Consider the following 19,470-nt stretch of genomic DNA (forward strand, 5'->3'; position numbering starts at 1 on the left):
TGCTCCTGCTGCCCACACCACTGCTGCCCCTCTCCAACCTGAGCCTCCCCTGGGGCAGCCTGAGGCCATTGCCTCTCCTCCTGGCCCTTGCTCCTGGGGAGGTCTCCCTCAGACTCCTGGCAACAGAGCAGGGCAGTCCCTGCTCAAACCTCAACAACTTCTGGAGTCTTGGAATGGTTTGGGGTGGAAAAGGCCTCCAAGGTCACCCAGCCCAGCACCAACCCAGCCCACCCATGGCCACCAAGCCCTGGCCCCAGGTGCCATGGGCACAGCTTGCTGCAGCACCTCCAGGCATGGGGACTGCACCACCCCCTGGGCAGCCTCTGCCAGGCCCTGACCACTCTGGCAGCAGAGAGATTCTTCCTCCTCTCCAACCTAAGCCTCCCCTGGGGCAGCCTGAGGCCATTGCCTCTCCTCCTGGCCCTTGTTCCTGGGGAGCAGAGCCCAACCCCCGCTGGCTGCAGCCTCCTCTCAGGGAGCTGCAGAGCCCCAGCAGCTGGCAGGTGCTGCAGAGAGGCTCTGAACCCAGACCTGAGGCTTCCCAAAGCTGTTCCATGTTTATTGCAAGTGCAGCAGCTCCACACAGCCAAGCTGCAGCCATTAAAACATCCCCAGGGCTGGCTTCAGGAGCTGCCTGCAGGCTGAGGGCTCCCTGGAGCATCTGTGGGGACCTTCAGGAGCTCTTCAACTTCCTCCTGCAGAGCCTCAGCTTTTTCACTCAGCAGCATCTGGAAGGAGAGCAAGGAGTGAGGCCCAGCCCAAGCCACTGGCAGGTGGGCACCAGCCTGGCACAGCTCCCAGCCCTCCTGTGCCCAACACAGCTGCAAGGAGAGCCTGGCTGAGGCCCTTGGTGCCCTGGCTGAGTGGATCAGATGGTGCTGGGTTGGACTGGATGAGCTCTGAGGTCTTTGCCAAGCTGCTTGGTTCCAAGCTAGTCTAAGCTTGCAGCTCTGCCTGTGGCTCAGGAGCTGCTCCACTCTCAGCCATCCCCAACCCACCAGGGGCCAGCAGTGTGCCCTCAGGGCCAAGAAGGCTCTGGCCAGAGGTGCCCCAGGACAGGACAGGGGGGCACAAACTGGAAGCCAGGAGGTTCCACCTGAACAGGAGGAGATGGGAGGCTGCTGCAGGCCTGGAGCAGGCTGCCCACAGAGCTTGTGGAGCCTCCTGCCCTGGCTGTGGGGCTGCTGGGCAAGCTGGGGAGCCCTGCTGGAGCAGGGGGGGTGCAGTGGCTGAGCTCCAGGGCTCCCTTCCACTCCTCAGCATGCTGGGGGGGCTGTGGCCTTAGAGAGATGGCCTCAGACTCTCCCAGCCTGCTCTGAGGGCAGAGCAGAGGCTGGGGCACAACCCCCAGCCAGGAGGCTGAACCCTTCCCTTTGAGGCACTCAGAGCCTGCATTGGGCTGGCAGGGAGGCTCCAAGGGCATCCTGTGCAAGCCCCTGCAGGCAGCAGGCACAGCTCCAGCTGCAGCAGGCTGCCCAGGGCCACAGCCAGGCTGAGCTTGAAGGGCTGCAGGGCTGGAGCCTGCAGCACCTCCCTGGGCAGCCTGTGCCAGAGTCTCTCCAGCCTCCCTGTGCAGAGCTTCCTCCTCAGCTCCAACCTACCTCTGCCCTGCTCCAGCTCCAGCCCTTTGCTGCTCCTCCTGTCCCCACAGCCCCTTCTGAGCAGCCCCTGCCCAGCCTGCCTGCAGCTGCCCTGCAGACACTGAACTGCAGCTGGAAACCCCAGGAGCTCATCCCAGGGTGCTGGGAGCTGGAAGGGAGCCCTGGAGAGCTTCCAGTGGCAGCCCCTGGCAGAGCAGGAGCAGAGGATCCAGCCCAGGGCACACAGAACACAGCCAGCCAGGGCTGCAGAGGCTCCACAGAAGGAGACTCCACAACCTCTCTGGGCAGCCTGCTCCAGGCCTCTGGCAGCCTCCCAGCCAAGAAGTTGCTCCTGATGCTGAGCTGGAAGCTCCTGGGCTGCACTTTCCATCCCTTGCCCCTTGGCCTGTGCCAGGGCACAGTGAGCAGAGGCTGTCCCTGTGCCTCCCTTCCTGCCCCCCAGCCCTCAGCTCCTGAGAGCCATTGCTCAGCTCCCTCTCAGCCTTCTGCTCTCCACACTCAGCACCCCCAGGGCTCTCAGCCTGTCCCCATGGCAGAGGTCCTGCAGCCCTCTGAGCATCTTGGTGGCCTCCATCAGCTCCAGGTCTCTCTTGTTCTGGGGCTCCAGAGCTGGACACAGCTCTGAGCAGAGCAGAGGGGCAGGATCCCCTCCCTCCCCCTGCTGCCCAGGCTGCTTTGGATGCTGCCCCAGACCCCCTTGCCAGAGGAGCTCTGCAGCAGCCCTGGCCCTGCCTTACCTTTGCAGATGAGACAATCTGGCAGGCCTGCCTGTGGGACAGGAGCCCAACCCTGCTCACCAGGGCTGCAGGCTGGGCATGAGCCAGGTGTGCCAGGGTCCTGTAGCCTGCCCTGTGCAGCTGCTTGGCTCGAGCCTGCAAGCCAGAGTCACAGTCACAGAGCTGCCAGGGCTGGAAGAGACCCCCAGGCTCAGCCAGCCCCAGCCCCCTGCCCTGGGCAGGGACACCTCACACCACAGCAGGTTGCTCACAGCCACCTCCAGCCTGGCTGCAAACACCTCCAGCCAGGAGGCTTCCACCACCTCCCTGGGCAGCCTGGGCCAGGCTCTCACCACCCTCCTGGCCAACAACTTCTTCCTCACAGCCAAGCTCCAGCTCCCCACTTCTACTTCTGCTCCAGCCCCCCCACTCCTAGCCCTCCCTCACCCCCTCCAAAGTCCCTCCCCAGCTCTCTTGCAGCCCCCTGCAGCTCCTGCAAGGCCACCAGAAGGTCTCCTGGGAGCCTTCTCCTCTGCAGCCTGCACAACCCCAACTCTCTCAGGCTGTGCTCAGAGCAGCTCCAGCCCTCTGCTCCTCCTCCTGGCCCTGCTCTGGACCCCTTCCAGCCCCTCCACAGCCTTCCTGGCACAGAGGCTGCAGAGCTGGCCCCAGAGCTGCAGCTGTGGGCTCAGCAGAGTGGAGCAGAGGGGCAGAATCCCCTCCCTGGCCCTGCTGGCCACACTTCTCTTGCTGCAGCCCAGGCTCTGCTTGGCTCTCTGGGCTGCAAGTGCTCCCTGCTGGCTCCTGCTGAGCTTCTCCTCCCCCAGCACCCCCAAGGCCTTTCCTCCAGGGCTGCTCTGCAGCCAGTCCCTGCCCAGCCTGGCTCAGGGCCTGGGTCTGCCCCAGACCACCCCCAGGCCCAATGTCAGCTCATTGGAACAGGCACTGAGGATGAGCAGGAGGAGTCTGCTCCAGGCCCAAGCCCTTCCCCCACTTCTCTCTGCTTCATCTCAAAGCAGAAATCCTTCCCCCCAGGCACAGCTGCAGCCCCAGGAGGGACCTCCCCACACAGCCCTTTGGGCCTTGCTTGCTCTGAGCCTAGACTGAGCCTAGGCTTGAGCAGTGCAGGCTTGGGGCAGAGTGGCTGCAGAGTGCCCAGCAGAGGTCCTGGGGGGTGCTGGGTGCCAGCAGCTGGGGATGAGCCCCACAGCCACTGAGCTGGGCCCCCAGCTGCCCTCAGCAGGGCAGCCAGCAGCCCAGCTGAGCCTGCCCAGGGCAGGGTCACTGACCTCCTGCACCCCTGCCACCTCCATCAGGGGGATGAGCTCTGGCTGCACACAGTAGGTCAGCTTCTTGGTGAGCTCTGCCAGCAGGGCTTTGTACACCCAGAATTCATCCAGTTCCTGCAGGGGGAGGGCAGAGCAAAGAGAAAGCCCTGAAAATCACAGCATCACAGAGGCACCAAGGCTGGAAGAGACCCCAAGGGTCATGGAGTCCAAGCTGGCACCACAGAGCTCATGGCTACACCATGGCACCAAGGGCCACATCCAATCCCCTCCTGAACACCCCCAGGGCTGGGGACTCCACCACCTCCCTGGGCAGCTCATCCCAGTGGCCAATTCCTCTGGCTGGGAAGAACTTTCTCCTCCCCTCCAGCCTCAACCTCCCCTGGCACAGCTTGAGACTGTGTCCTCTTGTTCTGGGGCTGGGGGCCTGGCAGAAGAGCCCAACCCCCAGCTGGCTCCAACCTCCCTGCAGGGAGTTGCAGAGAGCAAGAAGGTCTCCCCTGAGCCTCCTCTTCTGCAGGCTAAGCAACCCCAGCTCCCTCAGCCTCTCCTCACAGGGCTGTGCCCCAGACCCCTCCCCAGCTTTGTTGCCCTTCTCTGGACACCTTCCAGCAGCTCAACCTCTTTCCTACCCTCAGCAGCCAAGAGCTGGACACAGGACTCAAGCTGTGGCCTCAGCAGTGCTGAGCACAGGGCACAAGGACTTCCCTGCTCCTGCTGGCCACACTCTGCCTGACCCAGGCCAGGCTGCCCTTGGCCTTCTTGGCCCCTGGGCACACTGCAGGCTCCTCTTCAGCTGCTCTCCCCCAGCACCCCCAGGTCCCTCTCTGCCTGGCTGCTCTCAGCCCCTCTGCCCCCAGCCTGTGGCTCTGCCTGGGGTTGCTGTGGCCAAAGTGCAGCCCCTGGCACTTGGCTGTGTTCAATCTCCTGCCCTTGGCCTCTGCCCCTCTGCCCAGCCTGGCCAGGTCCCTCTGCAGAGCTCTGCTGCCCTCTCACAGCTCAGCTCCTGCCCCCAGCTTGCTGTCAGCTGCACATTCCCTGCTGATGGACTCCATCCCCTCCTCCAGATCATCAATGAAGATATTGATCAGGCTGGGGCCCAGCCCTGCTCCCTGGGGCACACCACTGGTGCCTGGCTGCAGTCCAAGCAGACTCCATCCACAGCCTGCCCCACATCCCCCAGGCAGCCCCCTGGGCATGGAAGGAGATCAGGTTGGTCAGGCAGGCCCTGCCCTGCCTGAATCCCTGCTGGCTGGGCCTGAGCCCTTGGCCACCCGGTAGGTGCTCAGTGATTGAGCCCAGGCTGGCACTGGGCTCTGGCAGCCTCAGCAGCTGCCAGCTGGAGAGAGAGGCAGCCCTGGTGCTGGCAGCCAGCCCTGGTGCTGGCAGAACTGTGCTCAGCACCCTCAGCTGAGCAGCCCCAAGCTGGGGCACTGCTCAATGCAGGCCCCAGGGGCTGAGGGCAGGGGAGGGGAAGGCAGCTGGCAGCTGGGCACCAGGGGGGCTCCCAGGGCTCATTGAAGCCTTTGTCAGTGACCTGGGTGAGAGAATCCAGGCAGCCTCAGGGCACTCTGCAGAGGACAGCAAGCTGGGGGGGGCAGAGTTGAGCTGCTGGAGGGCAGGAAGGCTCTGCAGAGGCCCCAGGGCAGGCTGCAGCCAGGGCTGAGCTCAGCTGCAGGAGGCTCAACAAGGTCAAGGGCTGGGGCCTGAGCCTGGGGCACAGCCACCCCAGGAAGGCTGCAGGCTGGGGGCAGAGGGGCTGGAAAGTGGGCAGCAGAGCAAGCCCTGGGGGTGCTGGGTGGCAGCAGCTGGAGAGGAGGCTGGGGGGGGGCCGGGGGGCAAGGAGGGCAGCAGCAGCCTGGGCTGGAGCAGCAGTGGTGTGGGCAGCAGGAGCAGGGCAGGGATTGTGCCCCTGGGCTCAGCACTGGGGAGGCCACAGCTTGAGGGCTGGGCTCAGCTTTGGGCTCCTGGCTGCCAGAAGGAGCTTGAGGAGCTGGAGCAGGGCCAGGGAAGGGCAGGAAAGGTGGGGAAGGGTCTGGGGAAGAGGGCTGGGGAGGAGCAGCTGAGGGAGCTGGGGGTGGGGAGTGTGGAGCAGAGGAGGCTGAGGGAGACCTCCTTGCTCTCTGCAGCTCCCTGAGAGGAGGCTGCAGCCAGGGGGGGTTGGGCTCTGCTCCCCAGGAACAAGGGACAGCAAAACCACTGCTTAGCTCTGCCAGGGCTGCAGCAAGGCCATGGTGGCCTCCAGCTGCTGCTGGATCCTTCATGGGCAGCTGAGCAGTAGCCAGCACTGGGCACTGGCAGCACAGGAGGCCAAGGGCAGCCTGGGCTGCACCCAAAGCAGGGTGGCCAGAGCTGGAGAGAGGGATCCTGCCCCTCTGCTCTGCCCTGGGGAGACCTCACCTGCAGGGCTGGGGCCAGCTCTGGAGCCCTCAGCACAGGAGGGAGCTGGAGCTGAGGGAGAGGCTCCAGAGGAGGCCAGCAAGATGCTGAGGGGCTTGGAGCAGCTCTGCTGTGGGGCCAGGCTGAGGGAGCTGGGGGTGTTGAGCCTGCAGAAGAGAAGGCTGCAGGCAGAGCCCAGAGCAGCTGCCAGTCCCTGCAGGGGCTGCAAGCAGGCTGCAGAGGGACTGCTGCCAAAGGGCTGCAGGGACAGCCCCAGGGGCAATGGGTTGAGATGAGAGCAGAGCAGCTGGAGCTTGGATGTGAGGAACAAGTTGTGCCCCAGGAGGCTGCTGGAAGCCTGCAAGAGGTTGCCCAGGGAGGTGGTTGTGGCCCCATGGCTGGAGAGCTTGCAGGGGAGGCTGGAGAGGGCTCTGGGCAAGCTGCTGCAGGGGAGGATGTCCCTGCTGAGGGCAGGGGCTTGGCCTGCAGGGGCTCTGAGCTCCCTTCCAGCCCAGAGCTCTCTGTGAGCAGAGCTTTGGCAGCCCCACAGCTGCAGACTCCTCCTTTCCCCAGGAGCTCTGCAGCAGCAGGCTCTGACCCCAGGGGGGATGATGTGGTTGAACTGTAGCTCATCCACAGTCCCTGTTGCCATCTCCTCTGTGTCCTCCATGCTGCCCTGAGGGGCCCTGGCTGGCCAGCAGCAGTCCCCTCTCCATCCTTGAAGCCTCAGCAGCTTGTCCTTGTCCCTGCCCTTCCTTTGGGCAGCCCAGGGGAGCTCCCACAGCCCAATGCCAGACCTGCAGCTGCTGCCTGCTGCCTGCTTTGGGAGCCCTCCTGTCTCTGGGGTCTCTGAGTGGGTGCCAGGCCTCTCACTTGTTGCTTTCACAGCCTCCTGTGGCCCCAGAGCTGAGCCAGCTGCTTGCCCTGTCAGGTCACCAACCCACACACTGCCAGCTCACTGCAGTGTGGGGGGGAGGTGGCATGGGGGCAGTGCAGCAGCAGCAGCAGCCCTGAGCTCAGCCCCAGGGGCAGTGCAGCAGCAGCAGCAGCCCTGAGCTCAGCCCCAGGGGCAGAGCAGCAGCAGCAGCAGCCCTGAGCTCAGCCCCAGGGGCAGTGCAGCAGCAGCAGCAGCCCTGAGCTCAGCCCCAGGGGCAGTGCAGCAGCAGCAGCCCTGAGCTCAGCCCCAGGGGCAGAGCAGCAGCAGCAGCAGCCCTGAGCTCAGCCCAGGGGCAGAGCAGCAGCAGCAGCAGCCCTGAGCTCAGCCCCAGGGGCTGAGCAGCAGCAGCCCTGAGCTCAGCCCCAGGTGAAGAGCAGCAGCAGCAGCCCTGAGCTCAGCCCCAGGGGGCAGAGCAGCAGCAGCCCTGAGCTCAGCCCCTGGGGCAGTGCAGCAGCAGCAGCCCTGAGCTCAGCCCCAGGGGCAGAGCAGCAGCAGCAGCAGCCCTGAGCTCAGCCCCAGGGGCAGAGCAGCAGCAGCAGCCCTGAGCTCAGCCCCAGGGGCAGAGCAGCAGCAGCAGCAGCCCTGAGCTCAGCCCCAGGGGCAGAGCAGCAGCAGCAGCCCTGAGCTCAGCCCCAGGGGCAGAGCAGCAGCAGCAGCAGCCCTGAGCTCAGCCCCAGGGGCAGTGCAGCAGCAGCAGCAGCCCTGAGCTCAGCCCCAGGGGCAGAGCAGCAGCAGCAGCCCTGAGCTCAGCCCCAGGGGCAGTGCAGCAGCAGCAGCAGCCCTGAGCTCAGCCCCAGGGGCAGAGCAGCAGCAGCAGCAGCCCTGAGCTCAGCCCCAGGGGCAGAGCAGCAGCAGCAGCAGCCCTGAGCTCAGCCCCAGGGGCAAGTGCAGCAGCAGCAGCAGCCCTGAGCTCAGCCCCAGGGGCAGAGCAGCAGCAGCAGCAGCCCTGAGCTCAGCCCCAGGGGCAGAGCAGCAGCAGCAGCAGCCCTGAGCTCAGCCCCAGGGGCAGTGCAGCAGCAGCAGCAGCCCTGAGCTCAGCCCCAGGGGCAGTGCAGCAGCAGCAGCAGCCCTGAGCTCAGCCCCAGGGGCAGAGCAGCAGCAGCAGCAGCCCTGAGCTCAGCCCCAGGGGCAGAGCATCAGCAGCAGCCCTGAGCTCAGCCCCAGGGGCAGTGCAGCAGCAGCCCTGAGCTCAGCCCCAGGGGCAGAGCAGCAGCAGCAGCAGCCCTGAGCTCAGCCCCAGGGGCAGAGCAGCAGCAGCAGCAGCCCTGAGCTCAGCCCCAGGGGCAGAGCAGCAGCAGCAAGCAGCCCTGAGCTCAGCCCCAGGGGCAGAGCAGCAGCAGCAGCAGCCCTGAGCTCAGCCCCAGGGGCAGAGCAGCAGCAGCAGCAGCCCTGAGCTCAGCCCCAGGGGCAGAGCAGCAGCAGCAGCCCTGAGCTCAGCCCCAGGGGCAGAGCAGCAGCAGCAGCCTGAGCTCAGCCCCAGGGGCAGAGCAGCAAGCAGCAGCAGCCCTGAGCTCAGCCCCAGGGGCAGAGCAGCAGCAGCAGCAGCCCTGAGCTCAGCCCCAGGGGCACAGCAGCAGCCCTGAGCTCAGCCCCAGGGGCAGAGCAGCAGCCCCTGAGCTCAGCCCCAAGGGCAGTGCAGCAGCAGCAGCAGCCCTGAGCTCAGCCCCAGGGGCAGAGCAGCAAGCAGCAGCCCTGAGCTCAGCCCCAGGGGCAGAGCAGCAGCAGCAGCAGCCCTGAGCTCAGCCCCAGGGGCAGAGCAGCAGCAGCAGCAGCCCTGAGCTCAGCCCCAGGGGCAGAGCAGCAGCAGCAGCAGCCCTGAGCTCAGCCCCAGGGGCAGAGCAGCAGCAGCAGCAGCCCTGAGCTCAGCCCCAGGGGCAGTGCAGCAGCAGCAGCAGCCCTGAGCTCAGCCCCAGGGGCAGAGCAGCAGCAGCAGCCCTGAGCTCAGCCCCAGGGGCAGAGCAGCAGCAGCAGCAGCCCTGAGCTCAGCCCCAGGGGCAGTGCAGCAGCAGCAGCCCTGAGCTCAGCCCCAGGGGCAGAGCAGCAGCAGCAGCAGCCCTGAGCTCAGCCCCAGGGGCAGAGCAGCAGCAGCAGCAGCCCTGAGCTCAGCCCCAGGGGCAGAGCAGCAGCAGCCCTGAGCTCAGCCCCAGGGGCAGAGCAGCAGCAGCAGCAGCCCTGAGCTCAGCCCCAGGGGCAGAGCAGCAGCAGCAGCAGCCCTGAGCTCAGCCCTAGGGGCCAGAGGCAGCAGCAGCAGCCCTGAGCTCAGCCCCCAGGGGCAGTGCAGCAGCAGCAGCAGCCCTGAGCTCAGCCCCAGGGGCAGAGCAGCAGCAGCAGCAGCCCTGAGCTCATCCCCAGGGGCAGTGCAGCAGCAGCAGCAGCCCTGAGCTCAGCCCCAGGGGCAGAGCAGCAGCGAGCAGCAGCCCTGAGCTCAGCCCCAGGGGCAGAGCAGCAGCAGCAGCAGCAGCCCTGAGCTCAGCCCCAGGGGCAGAGCAGGGCAGAAGCAGCCCTGAGCTCAGCCCCAGGGGCCAGAGCAGCCAGCAGCAGCCCTGAGCTCAGCCCCAGGGGCAGAGCAGGCAGGCACCCTGAGCTCAGCCCCAGGGCAGAGCAGGCAGCAGCAGCACCCTGATCTCAGCCCCATGGGCAGAGCAGCAGCAGCAGCCCCTGAGCTCAGCACCAGGGGCAGAGCAGGCAGCCGCCGCCCTGAGCTCAGCCCCAGGGGCAGTGCAGCAGCAGCAGCAGCCCTGAGCCTCAGCCCCAGGGGCATGAGCAGCAGCAGCAGCAAGCCCTGGAGCTCAGCCCCAGGGGCAGAGCAGGCAGGCAGCAGCCCTGAGCTCAGCCCCAGGGGCAGATGCGGAGCAGCAGCAGCACGCCCTGAGCTCAGCCCCAGGGGCATGAGCAGCAGCACAGCAGCCCTGAGCTCAGCCCCAGGGGCAGAGCAGCAGCAGCAGCAGCCCTGAGCTCAGCCCCAGGGGCAGAGCAGCAGCAGCAGCAGCCCTGAGCTCAGCCCCAGGGGCAGTGCAGCAGCAGCAGCCCTGAGCTCAGCCCCAGGGGCAGAGCAGCAGCAGCAGCAGCCCTGAGCTCAGCCCCAGGGGCAGAGCAGCAGCAGCAGCAGCCCTGAGCTCAGCCCCAGGGGCAGAGCAGCAGCAGCAGCAGCCCTGAGCTCAGCCTCAGGGGCAGAGCAGCAGCAGCCCTGAGCTCAGCCCCAGGGGCAGAGCAGCAGCAGCAGCAGCCCTGAGCTCAGCCCCAGGGGCAGAGCAGCAGCAGCAGCCCTGAGCTCAGCCTCAGGGGCAGAGCAGCAGCAGCCCTGAGCTCAGCCCCAGGGGCAGAGCAGCAGCAGCAGCAGCCCTGAGCTCAGCCCCAGGGGCAGAGCAGCAGCAGCCCTGAGCTCAGCCCCAGGGGCAGTGCAGCAGCAGCAGCAGCCCTGAGCTCAGCCCCAGGGGCAGAGCAGCAGCAGCAGCAGCCCTGAGCTCAGCCCCAGGGGCAGAGCAGCAGCAGCAGCCCTGAGCTCAGCCCCAGGGGCAGTGCAGCAGCAGCAGCAGCCCTGAGCTCAGCCCCAGGGGCAGAGCAGCAGCAGCAGCCCTGAGCTCAGCCTCAGGGGCAGAGCAGCAGCAGCAGCAGCCCTGAGCTCAGCCCCAGGGGCAGTGCAGCAGCAGCAGCCCTGAGCTCAGCCCCAGGGGCAGTGCAGCAGCAGCAGCAGCCCTGAGCTCAGCCCCAGGGGCAGTGCAGCAGCAGCAGCAGCCCTGAGCTCCGCCCCAGGGGCAGAGCAGCAGCAGCAGCAGCCCTGAGCTCAGCCCCAGGGGCAGAGCAGCAGCAGCAGCAGCCCTGAGCTCAGCCCCAGGGGCAGAGCAGCAGCAGCAGCAGCCCTGAGCTCAGCCCCAGGGGCAGAGCAGCAGCAGCAGCAGCCCTGAGCTCAGCCCCAGGGGCAGTGCAGCAGCAGCAGCAGCAGCCCTGAGCTCAGCCCCAGGGGCAGAGCAGCAGCAGCAGCAGCCCTGAGCTCAGCCCCAGGGGCAGAGCAGCAGCAGCAGCCCTGAGCTCAGCCCCAGGGGCAGAGCAGCAGCAGCAGCAGCCCTGAGCTCAGCCCCAGGGGCCGAGCAGCAGCAGCAGCCCTGAGCTCAGCCCCAGGGGCAGAGCAGCAGCAGCAGCAGCCCTGAGCTCAGCCCCAGGGGCAGAGCAGCAGCAGCAGCCCTGAGCTCAGCACCAGGGGCAGAGCAGCAGCAGCAGCCCTGAGCTCAGCCCCAGGGGCAGTGCAGCAGCAGCAGCAGCCCTGAGCTCAGCCCCAGGGGCAGAGCAGCAGCAGCAGCAGCCCTGAGCTCAGCCCCAGGGGCAGAGCAGCAGCAGCAGCCCTGAGCTCAGCCCCAGGGGCAGAGCAGCAGCAGCAGCAGCCCTGAGCTCAGCCCCAGGGGCAGAGCAGCAGCAGCAGCCCTGAGCTCAGCCCCAGGGGCAGAGCAGCAGCAGCAGCAGCCCTGAGCTCAGCCCCAGGGGCAGTGCAGCAGCAGCAGCCCTGAGCTCAGCCCCAGGGGCAGTGCAGCAGCAGCAGCAGCCCTGAGCTCAGCCCCAGGGGCAGTGCAGCAGCAGCCCTGAGCTCAGCCCCAGAGGCAGAGCAGCAGCAGCAGCAGCCCTGAGCTCAGCCCCAGGGGCAGAGCAGCAGCAGCAGCCCTGAGCTCAGCCCCAGGGGCAGAGCAGCAGCAGCAGCAGCCCTGAGCTCAGCCCCAGGGGCAGAGCAGCAGCAGCAGCCCTGAGCTCAGCACCAGGGGCAGAGCAGCAGCAGCAGCCCTGCGCTCAGCCCCAGGGGCTGAGCAGCAGCAGCCCTGAGCTCAGCCCCAGGGGCAGAGCAGCAGCAGCCCTGAGCTCAGCCCCAGGGGCAGAGCAGCAGCAGCAGCAGCCCTGAGCTCAGCCCCAGGGGCAGAGCAGCAGCAGCAGCAGCCCTGAGCTCAGCCCCAGGGGCAGAGCAGCAGCAGCAGCAGCCCTGAGCTCAGCCCCAGGGGCAGTGCAGCAGCAGCAGCCCTGAGCTCAGCCCCAGGGGCAGAGCAGCAGCAGCAGCCCTGAGCTCAGCCCCAGGGGCAGAGCAGCAGCAGCAGCAGCCCTGAGCTCAGCCCCAGGGGCAGAGCAGCAGCAGCAGCAGCCCTGAGCTCAGCCCCAGGGGCAGAGCAGCAGCAGCAGCCCTGAGCTCAGCACCAGGGGCAGAGCAGCAGCAGCAGCCCTGAGCTCAGCCCCAGGGGCAGAGCAGCAGCAGCCCTGAGCTCAGCCCCAGGGGCAGAGCAGCAGCAGCCCTGAGCTCAGCCCCAGGGGCAGAGCAGCAGCAGCAGCAGCCCTGAGCTCAGCCCCAGGGGCAGAGCAGCAGCAGCAGCAGCCCTGAGCTCAGCCCCAGGGGCAGAGCAGCAGCAGCAGCAGCCCTGAGCTCAGCCCCAGGGGCAGAGCAGCAGCAGCAGCCCTGAGCTCAGCCCCAGGGGCAGAGCAGCAGCAGCAGCAGCCCTGAGCTCAGCCCCAGGGGCAGTGCAGCAGCAGCAGCAGCCCTGAGCTCAGCCCCAGGGGCAGTGCAGCAGCAGCCCTGAGCTCAGCCCCAGGGGCAGAGCAGCAGCAGCAGCAGCCCTGAGCTCAGCCCCAGGGGCAGAGCAGCAGCAGCAGCAGCCCTGAGCTCAGCCCCAGGGGCAGAGCAGCAGCAGCAGCCCTGAGCTCAGCCCCAGGGGCAGTGCAGCAGCAGCAGCAGCCCTGAGCTCAGCCCAGGGGCAGAGCAGCAGCAGCAGCAGCCCTGAGCTCAGCCCCAGGGGCAGAGCAGCAGCAGCAGCCCTGAGCTCAGCCCCAGGGGCAGTGCAGCAGCAGCAGCAGCCCTGAGCTCAGCCCCAGGGGCAGTGCAGCAGCAGCAGCAGCCCTGAGCTCAGCCCCAGGGGCAGAGCAGCAGCAGCAGCCCTGAGCTCAGCCCCAGGGGCAGAGCAGCAGCAGCAGCCCTGAGCTCAGCCCCAGGGGCAGGAGCAGCCAGCAGCCCTGAGCTCAGCCCCAGGGGCAGAGCAGCAGCAGCAGCAGCCCTGAGCTCAGCCCCAGGGGCAGAGCAGCAGCAGCAGCAGCCCTGAGCTCAGCCCCAGGGGCAGAGCAGCAGCAGCAGCAGCCCTGAGCTCAGCCCCAGGGGCAGAGCAGCAGCAGCAGCCCTGAGCTCAGCCCCAGGGGCAGAGCAGCAGCAGCAGCAGCCCTGAGCTCAGCCCCAGGGGCAGAGCAGCAGCAGCAGCCCTGAGCTCAGCCCCAGGGGCAGAGCAGCAGCAGCAGCCCTGAGCTCAGCCCCAGGGGCAGAGCAGCAGCAGCAGCAGCCCTGAGCTCAGCCCCAGGGGCAGAGCAGCAGCAGCAGCCCTGAGCTCAGCCCCAGGGGCAGAGCAGCAGCAGCAGCAGCCCTGAGCTCAGCCCCAGGGGCAGAGCAGCAGCAGCAGCAGCCCTGAGCTCAGCCCCAGGGGCAGAGCAGCAGCAGCAGCCCTGAGCTCAGCCCCAGGGGCAGAGCAGCAGCAGCAGCAGCCCTGAGCTCAGCCCCAGGGGCAGAGCAGCAGCAGCAGCAGCCCTGAGCTCAGCCCCAGGGGCAGAGCAGCAGCAGCAGCAGCCCTGAGCTCAGCCCCAGGGGCAGTGCAGCAGCAGCAGCAGCCCTGAGCTCAGCCCCAGGGGCAGAGCAGCAGCAGCAGCAGCCCTGAGCTCAGCCCCAGGGGCAGAGCAGCAGCAGCAGCAGCCCTGAGCTCAGCCCCAGGGGCAGCGCAGCAGCAGCAGCAGCCCTGAGCTCAGCCCCAGGGGCAGAGCAGCAGCAGCAGCAGCCCTGAGCTCAGCCCCAGGGGCAGTGCAGCAGCAGCAGCCCTGAGCTCAGCCCCAGGGGCAGAGCAGCAGCAGCCCTGAGCTCAGCCCCAGGGGCAGAGCAGCAGCAGCCCTGAGCTCAGCCCCAGGGGCAGAGCAGCAGCAGCAGCAGCCCTGAGCTCAGCCCCAGGGGCAGAGCAGCAGCAGCAGCAGCCCTGAGCTCAGCCCCAGGGGCAGAGCAGCAGCAGCAGCAGCCCTGAGCTCAGCCCCAGGGGCAGAGCAGCAGCAGCAGCAGCCCTGAGCTCAGCCCCAGGGGCAGAGCAGCAGCAGCAGCCCTGAGCTCAGCCCCAGGGGCAGAGCAGCAGCAGCCCTGAGCTCAGCCCCAGGGGCAGTGCAGCAGCAGCAGCCCTGAGCTCAGCCCCAGGGGCAGAGCAGCAGCAGCAGCCCTGAGCTCAGCCCCAGGGGCAGAGCAGCAGCAGCAGCAGCCCTGAGCTCAGCCCCAGGGGCAGAGCAGCAGCAGCAGCCCTGAGCTCAGCCCCAGGGGCAGATCAGCAGCAGCAGCAGCCCTGAGCTCAGCCCCAGGGGCAGAGCAGCAGCAGCAGCAGCCCTGAGCTCAGCCCCAGGGGCAGTGCAGCAGCAGCAGCAGCCCTGAGCTCAGCCCCAGGGGCAGAGCAGCAGCAGCAGCAGCCCTGAGCTCAGCCCCAGGGGCAGAGCAGCACGCAGCCCTGAGCTCAGCCCAGGGCGAGCAGAGCAGCACAGCCCTGAGCTCAGCCCCAGGGGCAGAGCAGCAGCAGCAGCCCTGAGACTCAGCACCAGGGGCAGAGCAGCAGCAGCAGAGCCCTGAGCTCAAGCCCCAGGGGCAGTGCAGCAGCAAGCAGCAGCAGCCCTGAGCTCAGCAGCCCAGGGGCAGAGCAGCAGCAAGCAGCAAGCCCTGGAGCTCAGCCCCTAGGGGCAGAGCAGCAGCAGCAGCCCTGAGCTCAGCCCCAGGGGCAGAGCAGCGCAGCAGCAGCCCTGAGCTCAGCCCCAGGGGCAGAGCAGCAGCAGCACCCTGAGCTCAGCCCCAGGGGCAGAGCAGCAGCAGCAGCAGAGCCCTGAGCTCAGCCCCAGGGGCAGAGAGCTAGCAGCAGCAGCCCTGAGCTCAGCCCCAGGGGCAGAGCAGCAGCAGCAGCAGCCCTGAGCTCAGCCCCAGGGGCAGTAGCAGCAGCAGCAGCCCTGAGCTCAGCCCCAGGGGCAGTAGCAGCAGCAAGCAGCAGCCCTGAGCTCAGCCCCAGGGGCAGAGCAGCAGCAGCAGCAGCCCTGAGCTCAGCCCCAAGGGCAGTGCAGCAGCAGCAGCAGCCCTGAGCTCAGCCCCAGGGGCAGAGCAGCAGCAGCAGCCCTGAGCTCAGCCCCAGGGGCAGAGCAGCAGCAGCAGCAGCCCTGAGCTCAGCCCCAAGGGCAGAGCAGCAGCAGCAGCCCTGAGCTCAGCCCCAGGGGCAGAGCAGCAGCAGCAGCAGCCCTGAGCTCAGCCCCAGGGGCAGAGCAGCAGCAGCAGCCCTGAGCTCAGCCCCAGGGGCAGTGCAGCAGCAGCAGCAGCCCTGAGCTCAGCCCCAGGGGCAGAGCAGCAGCAGCAGCCCTGAGCTCAGCCCCAGGGGCAGTGCAGCAGCAGCAGCAGCCCTGAGCTCAGCCCCAGGGGCAGAGCAGCAGCAGCAGCCCTGAGCTCAGCCCCAGGGGCAGAGCAGCAGCAGCAGCCCTGAGCTCAGCCCCAGGGGCAGAGCAGCAGCAGCAGCCCTGAGCTCAGCCCCAGGGGCAGTGCAGCAGCAGCAGCAGCCCTGAGCTCAGCCCCAGGGGCAGAGCAGCAGCAGCAGCAGCCCTGAGCTCAGCCCCAGGGGCAGAGCAGCAGCAGCAGCCCTGAGCTCAGCCCAGGGGCAGAGCAGCAGCAGCAGCAGCCCTGAGCTCAGCCCCAGGGGCAGAGCAGCAGCAGCAGCAGCCCTGAGCTCAGCCCCAGGGGCAGAGCAGCAGCAGCAGCAGCCCTGAGCTCAGCCCCAGGGGCAGAGCAGCAGCAGCAGCAGCCCTGAGCTCAGCCCCAGGGGCAGAGCAGCAGCAGCAGCAGCCTGAGCTCAGCCCCAGGGGCAGAGCAGCAGCAGCAGCAGCCCTGAGCTCAGCCCCAGGGGCAGTGCAGCAGCAGCAGCAGCCCTGAGCTCAGCCCCAGGGGCAGAGCAGCAGCAGCAGCAGCCCTGAGCTCAGCCCCAGGGGCAGAGCAGCAGCAGCAGCAGCCCTGAGCTCAGCCCCAGGGGCAGAGCAGCAGCAGCAGCAGCCCTGAGCTCAGCCCCAGGGGCAGTGCAGCAGCAGCAGCAGCCCTGAGCTCAGCCCCAGGGGCAGAGCAGCAGCAGCAGCAGCCCTGAGCTCAGCCCCAGGGGCAGAGCAGCAGCAGCAGCAGCCCTGAGCTCAGCCCCAGGGGCAGTGCAGCAGCAGCAGCAGCCCTGAGCTCAGCCCCAGGGGCAGAGCAGCAGCAGCCCTGAGCTCAGCCCCAGGGGCAGTGCAGCAGCAGCAGCAGCCCTGAGCTCAGCCCCAGGGGCAGAGCAGCAGCAGCCCTGAGCTCAGCCCCAGGGGCAGAGCAGCAGCAGCAGCAGCCCTGAGCTCAGCCCCAGGGGCAGAGCAGCAGCAGCCCTGAGCTCAGCCCCAGGGGCAGAGCAGCAGCAGCAGCCCTGAGCTCAGCCCCAGGGGCAGAGCAGAGCCCCCCCAGGGCTGCCCAGCCCAGGGCCCTCAGTGGGATGCCTGTGGCAGAGCACCTCACAGAAGTGCAGGACACAGGAGGCAAAGGAGGCAGCAGAGCTGAGCAGGCTCTGCACATGGCCTCTGGACATGCTGAACTTCTCTGCCACACTCCAGAGGTTGGTCTCCTTCAGCAGGCTGTAGAGGACAAGGGTCAGGTAGAGCCTGTTGACCACAGCAGTGTCCACGGCCTGGGAAGGAAGCAAGGCAGAGCTCAGGGCCAGGATCACACTGGGAGGCTTCTGGGAGTGCTGCAGGCAGCTTCTCTGCTCAGCCTTGCCCCTGCACAGCCCCAAACCACTCTGCTGGCTGCACCCAAAGGCACTGAACCTGGGCTGGTGCCCAGGGCTTGCTGGGGAGCAAGGAGCTGAGGGGTGGCCACTGCTGGAGCCTTCTCTGCTCAGCTCTGCAGCCCTGCCAACAGCTGCAGAGCTCCTGGGCTCCCCCCAGGCCTCCATCCCCTCTCCCCCCAGCTCTCCCTCCCCCTTCCCCCCAGGCCTCCCTCCCCTCTCCCCCCAGGCCTCCCTCCCCTCTCCCCCCAGGCCTCCCTCCCCCCTCCCCCCAGGCCTCCCTCCCCTCTCCCCCCCTTCTCCCCCCAGGCCTCCCTCCCCTCTCCCCCCAGCTCTCCCTCCCCTCTCCCCCAGCTCTCCCTCCCCTCTCCCCCCAGGCCTCCCTCCCCTCTCCCCCAGCTCTCCCTCCCCTCTCCCCCCAGGCCTCCCTCCCCTCTCCCCCAGCTCTCCCTCCCCTCTCCCCCCAGGCCTCCCTCCCCTCTCCCCCAGCTCTCCCTCCCCTCTCCCCCCAGGCCTCCCTCCCCCCTCCCCCCAGGCCTCCCTCCCCTCTCCCCCCCTTCTCCCCCCAGGCCTCCCTCCCCTCTCCCCCAGCTCTCCCTCCCCTCTCCCCCCAGCTCTCCCTCCCCTCTCCCCCAGCTCTCCCTCCCCTCTCCCCCCAGCTCTCCCTCCTCTCTCCCCCCAGCTCTCCCTCCCCTCTCCCCCCAGCTCTCCCTCCCCTCTCCCCCCAGGCCTCCCTCCCCTCTCCCCCCAGCTCTCCCTCCCCTCTCCCCCCAGGCCTCCCTCCAGGCCTCCCTCCCCTCTCCCCCCAGCTCTCCCTCCCCTCTCCCCCAGGCCTCCCTCCCCTCTCCCCCAGCTCTCCCTCCCCTCTCCCCCAGCTCTCCCTCCCCTCTCCCCCCAGCTCTCCCTCCTCTCTCCCCCCAGCTCTCCCTCCCCTCTCCCCCCAGCTCTCCCTCCCCTCTCCCCCAGGCCTCCCTCCCCTCTCCCCCAGCTCTCCCTCCCCTCTCCCCCAGCTCTCCCTCCCCTCTCCCCCCAGCTCTCCCTCCCCTCTCCCCCCAGCTCTCCCTCCCCTCTCCCCCCAGGCCTCCCTCCCCTCTCCCCCCAGCTCTCCCTCCCCTCTCCCCCCAGCTCTCCCTCCCCTCTCCCCCAGCTCTCCCTCCCCTCTCCCCCCAGGCCTCCCTCCCCTCTCCCCCCAGGCCTCCCTCCCCTCTCCCCCCCTTCTCCCCCCAGGCCTCCCTCCCCTCTCCCCCCAGCTCTCCCTCCCCTCTCCCCCCAGCTCTCCCTCCCCTCTCCCCCCAGCTCTCCCTCCCCTCTCCCCCCAGGCCTCCCTCCCCTCTCCCCCAGCTCTCCCTCCCCTCCCCCCCAGCTCTCCCTCCCCTCTCCCCCCAGCTCTCCCTCCCCTCTCCCCCCAGGCCTCCCTCCCCTCTCCCCCAGCTCTCCCTCCCCTCTCCCCCCAGCTCTCCCTCCCCTCTCCCCCCAGCTCTCCCTCCCCTCTCCCCCCAGCTCTCCCTCCCCTCTCCCCCCAGCTCTCCAGCCCTGCCCACAGCTGCAGAGCTTCTGGGCACAGCAGGAAGCCAACCCCAACCTCTGCCCCCCTGCTGCCTCCTGTCTGGAGCTGTGGGAGGCTGCTGCCAGCTGCCTGGGCTCTGAGTGCAGGGCCAGGGGCACCCTTTGGAGATGTGTTTGGGAGCTGGGAGGGGGGGAAGCTGCCCAATAAAAAGGTTGTGCTGCAGCTCAGGCTGGCAGGGAGTGCCTGCAGCCCCCCTGCAGCTCTGCTCTGTGCAGGCAGCACCAGCAAGGAGCTGAGGAGAAGGGAGGCAGAGGCCCAGGCAAGAGCAGCTGCTGGCATCTGCCCAGGCTGGTGCCCAGGGTTTGCCACTGCCCCCCAGGGCATCCTGGCCACCCAAGAGGGAAGCCAGGAGCTGAGGGGTGGCCACTGCTGGGGCAGGGCTTGGCTGGGGCCCTGCACTCAGCTGGGGGCGAGAGCCCAGTGCCCAAACGCAGAGCAGGGACCAGTGGTGGCCTTGGGCTGGCTCCTGGGAGCAGTGCTGGCTGCCAGCTCTGCCAGTGAGAGGGGCAGTGGCACTGAGGCTCCACTGCAAGGCTGAGATGAGAGCAAGCTGGGTGCTGACACTCTGGAGGGAAGGATCCAGCCAGGGGGCCCTGGGCAGGCTGCAGAGCTGGCCCCAAGGCAACCTCCTGAAGCTCAAGCAGGCCAAGGGCAAGGTCCTGCAGCTGGCTGAGGGCAGTGCCAAGCACAGAGCCAGGCTGGGGGAGGAGTGGCTCAGGAGCAGCCTGGGGGAGAAGGCCTTGGGGGGGTCAGGTGGTGCCAAAGTGCCCAGGAGCCAGCACTGGGCCCTGGCAGCCCAGAGCCAGCCCTGTGCTGAGCTGCAGCCAGAGCAGGGAGAGAGCAGCACAGGGAGGGGATTCTGCCCCTCTGCTCTGCTCTGCTCAGCCCCCACCTGCAGCACTGCCTCCAGCTCTGGGGCCCCCAGCACAAGGACCTGGAGCTGCTGCAGAGGCTCCAGAGGAGGCCACAGAGATGCTGCAGAACCTCCCCTGTGGAGCCAGGCTGGGAGAGCTGGGGCTGAGCAGCCTGGGGAGGAGAAGGCTCCAGGCAGACCTCAGAGCAGCTTCCAGGGCTGGAGGATGGAGAGCCCAGGGCTGGAGGAGAGGGATCCCAGGGCTGGAGGAGAGGGATCCCAGGGCTGGAGGAGGGAGAGCCCAGGGCTGGAGGAGAGGGAAGCCAGGGCT

At 68.4% G+C, this 19,470-nt stretch overlaps 1 protein-coding gene across 1 annotated transcript in view; it reads right to left on the reverse strand.

The window, feature by feature from the left end:
* Positions 1-596: 596 nt before the first annotated feature.
* Positions 597-19,470, reverse strand: part of HELQ (helicase, POLQ like) — a 46,776-nt gene continuing 27,902 nt past the window's right edge. The window contains exons 15-18 of the mRNA XM_054172759.1: positions 16,447-16,620; positions 3,607-3,720; positions 2,339-2,473; positions 597-728 (exon numbers count right to left, since the gene is read on the reverse strand). Coding sequence (XP_054028734.1) covers positions 624-728; positions 2,339-2,473; positions 3,607-3,720; positions 16,447-16,620 — 528 coding nt within the window. The 3' untranslated portion in view covers positions 597-623. The remainder of the gene's footprint in view (positions 729-2,338; positions 2,474-3,606; positions 3,721-16,446; positions 16,621-19,470) is intronic.

The sequence above is a fragment of the Dryobates pubescens genome, chromosome 24 (genome assembly GCF_014839835.1).
Source record: "Dryobates pubescens isolate bDryPub1 chromosome 24, bDryPub1.pri, whole genome shotgun sequence".
NCBI lineage: Eukaryota > Metazoa > Chordata > Aves > Piciformes > Picidae > Dryobates > Dryobates pubescens.